The 15,144-nt window shown below is 38.9% G+C and overlaps 1 protein-coding gene across 2 annotated transcripts; it reads left to right on the forward strand.

Moving 5' to 3' along the window:
• The first annotated feature begins 824 nt into the window (after positions 1-824).
• On the forward strand, positions 825-14,339 carry RSPH4A (radial spoke head component 4A). Of its 2 annotated transcripts, XM_041745123.1 has the most exons (6): positions 825-1,504; positions 3,180-3,414; positions 8,024-8,764; positions 10,102-10,252; positions 11,113-11,230; positions 13,294-14,339. In XM_041745123.1, exons 1-6 carry the CDS (start codon positions 825-827, stop codon positions 13,520-13,522), a joined length of 2,154 nt encoding a protein of 717 aa, XP_041601057.1. In that variant the 3' UTR covers positions 13,523-14,339. The 2 variants fall into 2 exon arrangements, with proteins under 2 accessions (XP_041601057.1, XP_041601058.1); XM_041745124.1 differs by lacking the exon at positions 10,102-10,252 and having other exon boundaries at positions 13,294-13,316.
• Positions 14,340-15,144: the final 805 nt, after the last annotated feature.

Here is a 15,144-nt window from a genome sequence, read left to right on the forward strand (position 1 = left end):
ATGAGCTGCATTATTTATGTATAGGATAACCTTCTGCATTGCCTTCACCCTCAAGGTAATACTCTGCTTACCCCTCTGGCATATTCCCTAAGAGGGGGGAAGAACAAAAATCAGGACTTCCTTGTTAATCCTCCGAGTCTCTCGAGTTTGGAGGGCGCAGATGAGACAGCTCTGCCTTCTAAGGGTAAGTCTTAGACGCCGCTGGTCTGCACACTGGTCCGCACACTGGCATCTCATTGGCACCTACACCTCGTGGCTCCAAAGGTGCGTCTGCGTCTGTGCCTGTGTCACTCTCACTCTCTCTCTCTCTCTCTCTCTCTCTCTCTCTCACACACACACACACACACACACACACACACACTCAATCTATAAATGCATTATGTCTCCATTAATGCTTGACTCGCCCCTTTGTGCCAACTTGAATCAAACCATCAGACCCGGCAAGCCCCCCACCCCGCGCTGGATCCTGAAGCTCCTCCTCCTTTGTTCTCCAGGCTCCAGTTCTCAGGTTTCCAGCCAAGACTGGTCGACTAGCAGGTCAGATTGGCTGCGGTAAGAAGAGGAGCAGAGACTTCAACAAATCACAAATCTAGGATTTTCACTTTACTTGGTCTCCTCCCTGGAATCCTGGCAACAGGTGTGCGTAGTTGCCCTTCGAGGAACCCTAGCCTGGGGTTGCTATGGAGATAGGACGCTGCAACTTGCAGAGCCGCTGGGACCCAGGAATCGCTCAGCCGACCTCAACAAGGTAACTGCCCTGCGTTGCCTCTTTCCATATCTGCACGCCCCTTCATCCACAACGTCGTTTTTTCTCGACTCCTTCCATGGAAGACTTGACATCCACAAAGGAAGAAAAGGCAGACCAAGAAGTGGGGGAAGTAGGGCGGCCATGGGAAGAAATAACAGTGGCTTCTTCCCAAGATCCGGAGTCTGGTTTATCTGAGCCCCTGGAGTTGGAGCAGGGGCCAGAAAGAGGACCCCAACCCAGGAGCAGCCCTCCTCGGAGCCCACAGTCTAGAACCAGCACTCCTCTGGATGACTTCACAGGACCAGATGCATCATCTGCACCTTCCCCTCCTCAGGAGGCCCCTTCCCCTCCTTCTATCCTGACTCTGGCCAGACAGGAGCTTGGCACACCTTGGCAGTCGGACAAAACCCCTGATGTGGATCCCAAAGCTGGGACACCTCGCTCCCCTCATTTGGAACAATCATCTGATAAAGGAGAATCTACTGCTCCTCAAACGTGCCAGTCAGAAGGAAACACCTTTCAACAGTCTCAGCAAACCGGACACCACCTGTATGGCCCAGAAGATGTGAGTGAGAACAACTCTAAACAAAAAGAGCTGAGATTTAACATCTTTCAGGAGGAAGACTCAAACAGTAACTATGATCTGGATTGTGCTGAGCCTGGGGTCTCGGAAGTGGCCCCCAGCCTGCTTGAGATTGCCATTCAGAGTGCTAAGGCTTACCTACTGAAGACCAGTAGCAAGTCTGGCTTAAATTTGTAAGTCTTAAAGGGAAAAATGAGGGAGGAGGAGGAAAAGAAAAAGGGGAGTGTGAGTATCTTTGTGTGAAAGTGTGTGAATGGAAATATATTTGAAAAGTCTGCATTTGTAGGAGAGAGTGACTTAGTAACTCTTTGCATCACAGAACTCAAAACAGATCTTTGATGGGGATTCCTTTAACTTCTTTAAAGACCCTTTGCACACAGAAATAAAACGTAGGGATTATGGAATCTTGGGTTTAAAATAGATCATGAAAACAGTGAAGTCCAAGCATCTCTCCTAGATGCTTATAAAAAGTAATTGTCTACCAGTGATAGGGAGTGCATGGCATACTGGTGCTTGTCTGGCTTGGTTTTGAGTCCCCTGCCTCACCAGGCCAGTGAGGGGGTGAGTCACTATCTCAGTTACCCAGAATTGTCTTGATTTGAGCACTGATTGTTCTGCATCCTGAGAAACCCTTTAGTCTGGGGCAAACTAGGAGAATTGGTCACAATAATTCTAAGGTCTAAAGAATTTTTTCAAGTTAATATTTAATGTGAGAAATCTTCCACAAAACCCTAGACTAACAATTCAAAAGATTTTTTTCTAAAATACTGTTTTAAGCTACAGTTTATTTACTAAGCTTCAAGAATGTGAAGTAGTGGATTCTATTTGAATTTCTCATATAAACTTATAGTCATAATTCTCTGGGTTAAATAACAAGTATGAATTTACAAACAGTGTTAAAATTCCAGAAAAACTCATTATAAATACTTGAGAGTTCACTAACAATTTAAAACTGAACATAAAACATCGAAATGGAAAAATTTCTTTTACTGAATTATTTTGTAACTGACATTACTTAAATATCTAAATTTTATTTTCAAATGCTAAGTCTCTGAGGTCATGAATTGACATCTCTTATAATATTCACTATTATCTTCTAAGTACGGTAGAGCCTGCATTTAAAAACTGCTCAGTAACAGATGACTTTAATTCTCTCTTATCTGCAGATCTTATTTGACAGCCATGAAAAATATTTTTTGTTGTTGTGATTAAAACAGTCTTTTACTAAAACACAAAATCTGATATTGGTTTTACTCTGTTGAATAAAAAGCCTACAAAAAGAATTGCTTCCTCCTTTTCTGTCATTCTATTAAGTTATTAATTATATTATTACATATTATAATAATATATAATTATATATTAATTATAGCTTCCAAATTGAAAAAGCTATAATTGTGAATTAAAATCTAATAAACATATTTTATAATTTGACAGAAAGGCATTTTCAGGTTTGGACTTCTTAAGACACACTGATACAATATCTTGTCTGAAGAACTATAAATAAATCAAATGTAAACATATTAAAACTGGAAAAATAAAATGAAAATTTGGATGTAGAGTCCTCAATTTAATGGCAATTTAATGGCATTTATGGCCCCTTTTGGAGCAAATCAAGACTCTAATTGCTGTAATATGTTTTTTAAATAAGTTAAATATTCATATCAAATAAGGAAGATTCTAGGGTAGGATCTTTGTGGCAGATGAAGTTACTGTGTTTATCCACTTAAAATTTCTGAAGGCTTTGAGTTGTTGAAGTTTCCTAGAAACCAACTAATTGAGTCTGCATGTAATGCTTCTTCAAAGCCTTTTTGACATGGATGTTACCTGGAATCTTCTCTTTTCGGGTAGATATGATCATCTTTCTGATATGCTCACGAAGGTCTTAGATGAGCGTCCTGAAAATGCTGTGGACATCATTGAAAGTATCAGCCAAGATGTGAAGATGGCACATTTTAGGAAAAAATTAGATACACTCCAAAATGAGAATGAGATGCTTCCAACATATGAAATAGCAGAGAAGCAAAAGGCTCTTTTTCTCCAGGGAAATTTGGAGGGAGCCGACCAAGAACTGGAAGATGAAATAGTGAGTCATGGCTATAAATTTGAATAGTGCGATCTTCGGGTTTTGAGATGAGTGCGTGTGGCTTGAAATTCATATTGACTGCCTTCTATAGTTTCCTGAATAGTATTTGCAATCTCATTTCACACCATTCATTTCTTTATTTAGAGTTTCTTATTTTTTCACATTCTGTTTTAATATTTCATAGGCTTAGTTTTTATGTTTGTGGCATTGAGCTTCTTGTTATAAGAGAAAATGATTCCTTCATCTTTCATATTCTCCAAAGTACCTGGTATAGATATAGGTCTAAAGCTGTTTCTTATTAAATATTTGTTGAATGAGTGAATTAATGACAGATAGTTAAAAGTTGGGCTCTAAAACAAGTTGCCTATTTTCCCCATTAATTTACTAGAATAATTAGGAGTACCTCTTTTTGCGTTATTTTCCAAGGCAACGGAATTCCTTATAGTATGCATATTACATCAATGGGACATAATACAACTAGAGAGAGATAAAATATTTATTTTAATAGCTATAGACAATGTGTTTTGAAAATATTTACAGAGAAAGCTGGTGTCAGAGATAAAAAAGCTATCATTAAAGAATAAAATTATTGTACCACAGAAATTTTTGCTCCAGATATTTTTAAAATAGCATCAAGTATTCTGTTTCTTGGATGCCCATATGGTTATAATTTATGCTGAGTAACTTATACTATATATCTACTGAGCTCCCGTTATAGTACCACTAGAATCCTTAAAATCTGCCTATATGCTTGCAAAGTTGATGTTTGGTGTAAGGTATTTTCAGAAGGGTGGAGAGTTCAGTCAAGAAAAAGATAGGAGGGTAAGGTGCTCCGCAACCTTTGTGACACAGTGGAATACAGAGTACTCGGAAGAAACAGGTCTTAGGTGCCAAGGAGTTGACAGCAGCTGAAACTTTTCTGAAAATATCTTACTTCAAACATGTGGTTAGACAGCCACACACACAGAGAGATGACAAGTCTGGGGGCAATCAGCATGTGGGGATCAAACAGGCAGACACTCTCATGGAGGAGTTTATCAAAGAGAAATCAGTCTCTAGTATAAAGAATAGGGCATTGGGCCCTCCACTGGTACAGTATTAAATGGTAGAGATCTGCATCCTAAAACTAGGGCTGAAAACAAAAATGAGGTGTTTTGGTCCTGGAACTTGAACCCCTTAATCAGGTTTCATAAATTCTTCCTATTGAGGAGTTGCATTGGTTTTAGAGCCAAGAAGAGCTGAGCCATCAGATGAAGATTAAAAGTTCTACCTCAGGCAGTAGGAAGATGCAGGAACAGGAAGACGCATAGGTTTTGGAAGCATTGAAATATGAGCTATGTGACCAACTCTGTCTCAGACTTAAGATGGAGAGTGTTCATGTTTCTATTCCTGTCTTTGACCACATGAGAATTCCTGTTCCTAGTTTTCAGCTTTCATTTATTTGTTAACCCAGTAATTCAAAAGCCCTGTGACCACCCACTGCATGCCAGCTACACGTGAGAAAGACATACACGTGAAATGATACACACATAAAAAAGACTGCCCAACTTAAGTCAGGACAGTCTAGTGAAAGAAGCAGAAAAGGCTGTAACACTATTTGATCAGCGCAAAAATAGAGATAGCCTTGTTTGGTGGGAAAAAATGTGAACTTTGGAGTTACACCTGAATTAGAATCATAGCTCAATCCCTTAACTTACTGTGTGACTATGAATGAGTGATTGAAACTTTCCAAGCCTCAGGGATAATCACATGTCAACAACTCAAGGGGTAGAGTACTATATATGATAGCTTTGGCACATACTGGGAATTTAATGAATGGTTACATTGTTTTTACAAGCCATTAAACAGAATGGAGCGACTAACTCCATTAATTCCCACTACCGGGAATTGGGCAAGGCTTTGTACTGGAGGTGATATTTCATTTGGGTCGTGAAGGATAAGTAGAGTTTCATGAGACAAAGACTATATAAGGAATAAATTCTGAGCAAAAGGAGCAATAAAAAGTCAGGAGACATTATGTAATGTTTGGGAAAGTGAAACCTGGGATTGAGGAAGTGATAGAAACAAAGCAAACAGGTGCTTAAAGCCAGACTGTTCTTGTGCACTGATAAGAAATTTCTTTCTTCTGTATGATGGGAAGTCAATAGAAGCTTTTAATAGAAAATAGCATGATCTTACTTTTGGTTTAGAAAGGTAACTCTGGAAATAATGTGGAGGAGAATGAAAGAAGAAAGATTAGAACAGGGCAAGAAGAGCATGTGAAGCCTTCTGTGACAGGATAAGGAGTCAGGATGGAGACTAGTATGGAAGAAATGAGCTAAAGAGGAAGGGATAATGGGCATAGCTTTTTAGGTGGTAAAATCAATAGGACTCTAATTAAATATGAAAGTGTAGAGAGTGAGAAGAAATAGGGTGATGGAATTACTTTGGGAACCTGAGTGAATGGTGATATTATTGGCAAAGAGGGTATATAGTAAAAAGAGAAGATTTTTGAGAGAAATATGAAATGCACTCTTAATTGGAGGTATATGTAGACTATTCAACTGAAATTTCTCATGACTAGAAACACAGGTGTAGAACATGGGAGTAAAGTCAGAGTGAGAGAGCTTGATTTTGAACAACAATATAACATTTGAAGTGTGTGGAAGCAATCTTCCAAGCATAAAGTACTGAATGATGACTGAAATTTGAGGACATGAATATTTAGGGCTCAATAAAGGAAAAGGAGCCAATTAGAGACTAAGAAGAAATAGTTTTAAAGGACAGTATAGGATGAAGAGTGATAGCCACTGTGGAAAACAGTAGGGAAGTTCCTCTAAAAATTAAATATAGGGGCAGCCCTGGTGGCCCAGCGCTTTAGTGCCGCCTTCGGCCCAGGGTGTGATCCTGGAGACCTGGGATCGAGTCCCATGTCGGGCTCTGTGCATGGAGTCTGCTTCTCCCTCTGCCTGTGTCTCTGCCTCTCTCTCTCTCTCTGTCTCTGTGTCTGTCATGAATAAATAAATAAAATAAATTAAAAAAATTAAATAAAGGAATACCATATGATCCAATAATTCCACTACCAAATATTTACCAAAAGAAAACAAAAACACTGATTTGAAAAGATGTATGCACCCCTATATTTATTGCAGGACATTATTTACAATATTTCAAGATATGGAAGCCACCTAAATGTCCACTGAAAGACAAATGGATAAGGATAATGAATTATTTCACAATCATAAAAAAGGATGAACTTGTGACAGCATGGATGGACCTAGAATGTATAATGCTAAGTGAAATAAGTCAGACTGAGAAAGACAAATACCATATAATTTTACTCATATATGGAATCTAAAAAGACACAAGGTTTATAAACAAACAAAAAGCAGAATCAGTCCTGTAAAAACAGAGAAGAAACTGATGTTTGCCAGAGGAGAGAGGGACAGAGGGATGGGAAAAATGGGTGATAGGGATTGGGAGATATAGGCTTCCAGTTTTGAAATGAATGTCACAGAAATAAAAGATGTAGCGTAGGGAATACAGTCAATGATATTGTAATAGTATCGTGCCCTTGTGGTGAGCACCGCATGTGTATAATCTTGTCTAATCACTATGGATACACCCGAAACTAATGCAATGTTTTGTGCCCACTACACTCAAATAAAAAAAAAAAAAAAAGAAAAGAAAAGAAAGAAAAAGAAAAAAAGGTGAAGGGTGAGACAGATGCCAAACATGTAAGTGATGAAGGTTGTAAAAAAGTCATTGCGCTTATTTTGACACCAAAAATATAACATAAACAAGGGCAGAACACTTGTAAGAATTAGCAAAGTGCTCTCAATTTCTCCATCTTCAAGGTCTAAAATTTGTCTTTATTTAAAACTTGCACATGATCCCTATCTTACTTAAAGTTACTTTCTACTTTCTCACAGATGTTTTCTTAGAGTCCACTTGAGGCTTTGCTTTTTCATTTCTATTCCCTTTATAATATCATTTTTTATTTTCTTCCTTATGTTAAACCTCAAAGTATTTATTATAAGTAGGGGCAAATACCTGACTAAATTATGTTTTCAACGGCAGTCACGTCTGAGCACTTGTTTTCTATTTTTTTGTTATTTATCCTATATATTCCCCTATATAGAGGGCCATATTGATTTTTATTTACCCTATCTATGATCAGATGTACACAATAAATACTGCTTTCTTAGAAAAACAGTGGTAATTTATACGAACAGATATAAACTTTGTCTAAATGTAGGTAGGGAGGTAGATTATATTTTGTTATTTCAGGATAGGAAAGGGACCATCTAAGTATTTTTTTTTATGAAAAGAGGATGTTGAATTTTTATTATTTCTAGTAGCTATTCAATTATCCTTAAGACACACACATACAATGAGGCAACTCTCATATCGGTGAGTATAAGACACAACAGTAAAAGTTAGATCTGTAAGTAACGAGAGAAAAATTGGAATACAGGAATGATCAGAGTTTGCTCTAAGCCTTGCAAGGAATGTCGAAGACGTGATGGAAGGAGGAAAGTAGAGCTCATAGCAAGATGTGGATAAAGGAAAAAGGAAGCAAGCAGTTCCCTTAGAGATAGAGCATTAACCACCGCGTTTGTATCCCCAGGCAGAAAACTCTCTCCCAAACCTAATGGAGTCAGCCTTTTATTTTGAACAAGCTGGAGTTGGCTTGGGCACAGATGAGACTTATCGCATATTTCTCGCACTCAAGCAGCTTACTGACACCCACCCAATCCAAAGATGCCGCTTCTGGGGCAAGATCTTGGGTCTGGAAATGAATTACCTGGTGGCTGAAGTAGAATTCCGGGAGGGCGAGGATGAAGAGGACATAGAAGACGAAGATGTCCCTGAAGAGAGGGATGATGGAGACAGTGGAGCTGACGAAGACGACGAAGATGAATTACCCAGGGCGTTTTACAAGACCCCACAGGCTACCCCGAAAGAAGAAAGCAGAACAGGGGCCAACAAGTATGTGTATTTTGTTTGCAACGAACCGGGCCGACCGTGGGTGAAGTTACCATCGGTGACACCTGCACAAATAGTCACTGCAAGAAAAATCAAGAAGTTTTTCACTGGGCGTTTAGATGCTCCCATTGTGAGCTACCCGCCTTTCCCAGGCAATGAGAGCAATTACTTACGAGCACAAATTGCCAGAATTTCAGCAGGGACCCATGTCAGCCCTCTGGGATTCTATCAGTTTGGCGAAGAGGAAGGAGAGGAGGAGGAGGAGGTGGAAGGCAGGCGAGACAGCTTTGAAGAAAACCCCGATTTTGAAGGCATCCAAGTGATTGATCTCGTGGAATCTCTATCCAATTGGGTTCATCATGTGCAACACATTCTCTCTCAGGTAGGGGTTTTGCAATTCTCGATCTATCAGCCAATCAGCAAATTTTTATTAAAGTCTCTCTACAATGCACAAATATATACAAAACAATGTTCTCCAGACCCTAGACAAAGAAACCATTGAAAAATCAAATAAAAGCAGAGTAGTACAAAATTGCCGAGTAGTCTAGATCTGGGATCTTCGAATTTTATTTCCAAACAGAAATAAAGTAAATATGTCTAGGGGGAATTTGACAAGTTATGTAAGGATTTAGGTTAATTATTAATTATATTTTAATTATAATTTATGATTTAATTATAGTTTTAATGAATTATAATTATATTTTATACGTCAAATATAGATAGGTGCATTAGTTTGGGGAGCAGTTCTTTTTTTTCTATAATACATGGAGCTTTTATACCAAGAAAAATAAAATATAACAAACATGAAAATAATCAGTGCTATCTGGTAGTTATTTGGCACCTCTTCTCCCAGGTGCTCTTTTTTTTTTTTTTTAAGATTTTATTTATTTATTCATGAGAGACACAGAGAGGGAGGCAGAGACATAGGCAGAGGGAGAAGCAGGCTCCATCCAGGGAGCCCGATGCGGGACTCGACCCTGGGACCACAACCTGAGCCAGAGGCAGACGCTCAACCTCTGAGCCACCCAGGCATCCCCTCCCAGGTGCTCTTAATAGCACTTTATATATATTATCTCATGTAAGCCTCATAACTGTATGAGAGACTAATACTATCCTCATTTTACAGATGAGAAAATCAAGGCAGAGAGTTTAGAAAATGTGAAAAAGGGATTATAGGTAATAGGCAACAGGGTCATCTGTGAATGGACAGAATGGATCCAGCATCCATCCTCTTAATCACCCTGCTGTACTGTCTCATCTGTAGGTAGAAAATCATTGCATCTGATCTATGGAAGAGGTACTCTTATATGTCTCTGGATAAGAGTCACTTAAATGAGAAATAACCCCAAACCTCCTTACCTAACTTTATTATCGCATTCAAAAATTCGTTGTTGCTAATAATAACAGCACCTTATCATTTTCACATAATTTATTACAAATCAGTAAAGTACATATTTTTCTCACTAAGATTTTGCTGATTTTAAAATATAAATGTTCGGTAACTTTAAGCAGTTGGCAAATTTGTGAAATAAATTATAGCATTTTTTGCTTGAAATATGCTAGATCAAAAACCTAGCACCAGGGATGTTGAATGAATAAATGATTGATTAAATTCCCACATAGTAGGACCTTCTGCAGATAACTGCTTTAATCTGAATAAATATTTCAATATTTTAAGGTCTTCATCAGACGACTAAATGTTGCAACACTCATTCCCAGGGTCGCTGTAATTGGTTTAACCCCATACAAAAGAGTGAGGAGGAGGAAGAAGAGGAGGATGAAGAAAAAGAAGAAGAAAAAGGAGAAGAGCCTGACTATATAGAACAGGAAGTGGGGCCTCCTCTTTTGACACCGATCTCTGAAGATTTAGGTAATTTTACACAAACTACATAATATGCCGTGTGTATTATATACACTATACAGATGCTATGTATATATAATATAGTATACACTATATAATATATATACACCATATTATATACACTATATAATATATATACATATATATATACACACTATAGTGTATTTTTCATGTATACATAATATCCTGTGGATATTATAGAGTAAATACATGGGAGTTGGAAACCAATAAAAAGTGAACAGGAACCTAAATTTCATCCACTTTCCCCTTCATGTGCCTTGGCATAGCGGAGATTAAAGACTATAGCTGGCCCCACCACCAACTTCCTCGGACAGAGGGTGACGAGTGGTGCAGGGAAGAAATGTAAATTGGCTGAAGCTCTTACTTGGAAATGCTGACAGTTGTCTTGTGTTTCATTCTTGTCTTGCATTCTGCAGCCAAGACCTATGGCCATAAATACCCAACATAGTTACAGTAAAATATTAGATGAGATACTGTGGCTTTTTAAATCTACCTTTGTCCTTCTATTCTTGTTTCTTCCTATTCAGTTCTGGAGCATCTTTGCTTATAACTCTTGTTCTCTTTCATAATAATAATTTGATCTTTTACGTGGTCATTAGATAATTTTTCTAAAACTTCTCTGTTGCACAGATGGACACACACCTGCACACATACATGCATATAAATAATTGAATTTTGTTGTTCCACAATGTTCATAAATTATCCTTTTGACTTTATGTTAAGTTGCCAATGTTTACTTTTTCTTTGTGTGTCAAGTATGAGTTTTAAGATTTCTAAAAACTTTCTGTTATACAACAGATCCTTGTCTGTTTAGAAGTTACGCTTTTGAATTTCTCTTTGGTTTACAGAAATCCAGAATATACCACCTTGGACAACACGGCTGTCCTCAAATCTCATTCCTCAATATGCTATTGCAGTCCTTAGATCCAACCTTTGGCCTGGAGCATATGCCTTTTCCAATGGCAAGTAAGTATCTGACGGCTTACAAAGCCATTATTAAGACTATTTAAATGCTAGAAATTATAGTTATTGCTGGAATGTTATGTTCCAGTTTTTTTTTTCTTTTTCTTCTCCCTTACCTGCTTCCCCAAGTAAAGTACAAGCCTGGGCAAAGGAGTTAGAGCAACCCCAGAGTAATAGATAAGGCTGCCCTGGGTGATTGTTCAGGGCAGCCATTCACAATAACCTTAGGGTGAGATCTCAGACCAGGATGGGAGGGAAAAAAGGGCATGGGGCAGTCTATCCAGATAGCTGGTAGAGAGGTGGATTCCTAGGAAGGTCCAGGCCATGAGCCAGATGTCATGTTCAGCACTTGTACTTACATCTTCCTCATCAGCTCTTATCACAACTTTGGGAAGAGAGGTCCCTCATTTCATAGCTTAGGGAATTGGCTGAGATAAAGAGGGAGCAAGAGGCTGGAGGCAGATGAAGTCCCTGGACTCCATAGTGGGTAGTGTCACTGCCTGGGATAAAATTCTTCCTGTTGCCAAGATGACCACTCTCAGGGAACCTACACCACCACAATCTGTTAAGCTATTTTCTAAACTGGAATGAATTTCTCAGTGGTATCTGTTTCTGGAGCCAAGTCTGGTGCCAGGAATGCTCATAAAGGAGGAAAGGGGGGGTGACTTGTTTTAACTCATCTTGGCATGTCAAGAGTGTGTGCTGTAAGATTCATTCAAATAACATCTCCATTACACAGTAAAGCATCAGATTCAGAATGCAAGAGTAATTCAGACTTCTGTCCTAATATGGTTTTTATTCTGATTGAGTAAAACACTTACTCATTTTCTAGCATTAATGGAGGTAGTTCTGTGCAGTGTTTAGTCTAAGGCTCACATAATTTTTGTTGGGTATCCTGATAAAAAATAATTCAAAGTATGTATTATTTAAGCTATCACTTCCAAGAGAATTAGGATCAAGAGAATACTCACTGTCCTTTTCTCCCTCACCCAGAACATACACTTCCATTTGTCTTATGTTTCCATTTCTCATCTAAGAACCCAGTTGTCAGAAGCTCAGCTATGCTGGTGAGAGAGCTGGGCTGCCAGATGTCAGAGATGCTGTTAAAGCAACAGGTTAAATGAGTTAAGCTTTTGATCATTTACCATGATGATATAAACAAGAGAAAACTGACTACTCTTGTCCTATTTTCCTTCATGGAATGACACAATGATGGAAGGTCAGTGGGTCAGTGTAGATGTGGGGGCCATCTCACTGAGGAGTCCCCAGATATCAGGCTGCTGTAGTTTTATGGTCTTGGGGGCCCGGGAAGCCAGTGGAGGGTGCGTGGAAAGGCTAGAGGTGAAAAAGTATGGAGTACTGAGTCAGAGGACGGAGCAGTGTCTCTAAGGTACCCGCCCTTCCCCAACCCCATAAGGAGGCTTTGGCAGAAGCACCTGAAGACCTCTGCTGAAGGCCTCAGATAAGACCTAGAATGAAGGCACCCATGCTAAGAACTCAACTATGTGGAGAGCATGATGGGCCCTATGGGTCAGACGACCACTTTCCTTAGAGACTTGTGGTGCAGTCTTGTTGGGCATCAAGTCTGGCATGGAAACAGTTTTCCTGTGAGGCCTGCCAGATGGCACCTGACAACTGCACGGTTGGGCCTACAAAAAAATCACACACAGGTTTGTAACCAATAGCAAGCATCCTCTGTCATACCAACAATTTGCTAGGTTGGCAACTTTTTAATTATTCCTAACTCTACAGAGGATTAACTTTTTTTTTTAAACTTATTTGTTTTGTTTTTCTGAAAATAGTAATGATTAAAGGTTGTGGTCCAGGTGTAGGGTACATTTTGAGGAGGGTCTGGCCAGCCTCTTAACCAGCTTAAGCAGTTTGCATCAGTCATTTCCTGTGGTAGAAGAATCAGAGGGCGATTTCATCCCTAGCACTTAAAATGTATTGTTTTAAAATTACGGGAATATGATGGTCTAAGAGAGAGTGATCAGCTTTTACAGAAGGATCAACTTTCTTACTGAAAACTGTATAATGATCATCTACTTTCTCTTCAAACTTTATAGAAAGTTTGAAAATGTCTACATAGGCTGGGGTCATAAATATAGTCCAGACAACTATACACCTCCAGCTCTACCCCCAATTTGTCAAGAATACCCCAGCGGAGCAGAAATTACAGAAATGGATGATCCTAGTGTGGAGGAAGAGCAGGCTTTCAGAGCCGCTCAAGAAGCAGCTGCTCTTCCTGAGGAAATGGAAGAAACTGAGGAAGATGAAGATGAGGAAGATGATTAGGACCAAGAATAAAATCAGCCCAGTCTTGTGTGAGACTGGTACACATACACCACGTGTGGAACCAGTTTTACATATATAATATGTAGTAACAGTTACATAAAAATTGGCAACTCTTCATGTGCAAAATGTCATTGCTTGAAAATGTCATTTGGAATTTTCTATGTGCGACTATTAATATATACTTATAAAGAGATGCTTGATGGGTTTTCCAGAGGCTTAAATGACATTCTTATATCACTGTTATGATGGTTACAGCTAGTAGAATGTATATTCTTAAAAAAAAAGTCTTAGGTTTATTTTCTAATATGGAAACATGGAAAGATGTAATCCACAAAATCTTGGGGACTTTAATATTTGTTGGTGGGTACTGGGGCCAAAAATATTGATAATCCCTGAATTAGAGCATGTGTTTTTAACTAGCCTGTGATACTGTATGTGAATATTGTGTTTGAGTTTGTATGGGGAGGGTTGTTTTTTGTTTTGTTTTGTTTTGTTGGGGAGAGGATTTATAATTTCATCACCTGCTCAAAGATGGGAACACTCAAAACTTTTACTTGTTAACTTCTTAAAAAGGTTGTCAGTCTGACTCCTTTACCTTACAGAAATTGGTTTGATCTGACTGGGGGAAAATGATCTGCACAGAGAGGGCTGGCTGGAACATCCAGGCTTCAGATTACTACTTTTCTACTCCTATTTCTCTAAAAATGAGTTTATTATTTCCATTCACTAAAAAAGTATTTTTGAGTCCTTTATGTGCCAGGCACTCTGAGACTACTGCTAAAAAGTAGCAATTGCTCCTGAAGTCTTTGAGCTTCCATTCAAGGAAGGGAATATGAAAAGAGGAATTGAAAATTAGAACAGATTGCGACTTAGCAGGTATTGTAATATAAATGTCACAGGGTACCACAGAACAGTGCTTCTCAAATTCTGTGAAGCACCAATTTAAAAAAAAAATTAAAGATTTTATTTGAGAGAGAGAGTACACAAACAGGGGGAGGGGCAGAGGGAGAAACAGACTCCTGATAAGCAAGAAGCAAGATGCACAGCTCACACTTAACTGACCGAGCCACCCAGGAACCCCTAAAAATAAAAATTCTAACCCAATGCCATTATTTTTGTAAAATAAAGCATCACAGCAATTTTAAATTCTGAAATTATCTTGTCACAGACTGGCAGTTCTCAGATCACTGATCTATCTACACTTTGAAAAACACTGCTATCAAACATTTAGAAGGTGCATTTAATCTGGACTTGGGACTGGAGCTTCGCAGAAAGCACTTCTAAGAGGTGGAGAACTAAGGGGAGAAGGGTGCTAGGCAGTAACCACTGTTTTTTGGCAAAGGACTTTAGGCTGGAAGGAGCAGAATTTTAAGAGTGGTGAGGGATGAGCCTGGAGAGGTAAGCAGGGCCTAGATTGTGTGGAATGTCTCGACTTTATCTAGGAGCAATGAAGAGGACTCAACAAGGAAGTCACAAAATCACATCTGTATTTCAGAACATTAGGCTTCCATGTGGGAGACTGACCGACAGAGGATCAAGACAGGGAGACCAGTTAGATGATCCCATTATCTAGATAAAAGGTAATGATGGCATGAAATGGGATAAAGTAGGAACCTGGCTGG

The sequence above is a fragment of the Vulpes lagopus genome, chromosome 2 (genome assembly GCF_018345385.1).
Source record: "Vulpes lagopus strain Blue_001 chromosome 2, ASM1834538v1, whole genome shotgun sequence".
In the NCBI taxonomy this organism is placed as follows: Eukaryota; Metazoa; Chordata; class Mammalia; order Carnivora; family Canidae; genus Vulpes; species Vulpes lagopus.

What these genes read in the sequence shown, in the direction of transcription:
- RSPH4A (XM_041745123.1), top strand. Translation starts at nt 825, where the DNA reads ATGGAAGACTTGACATCCACAAAGGAAGAAAAGGCAGACCAAGAAGTG. An exon ending in AGCAAGTCTGGCTTAAATTT is followed by an intron (nt 1,505 to 3,179) that starts GTAAGTCTTAAA and finishes CTTTTCGGGTAG; the next exon opens with ATATGATCATCTTTCTGATA. An exon ending in AAGAACTGGAAGATGAAATA is followed by an intron (nt 3,415 to 8,023) that starts GTGAGTCATGGC and finishes TTGTATCCCCAG; the next exon opens with GCAGAAAACTCTCTCCCAAA.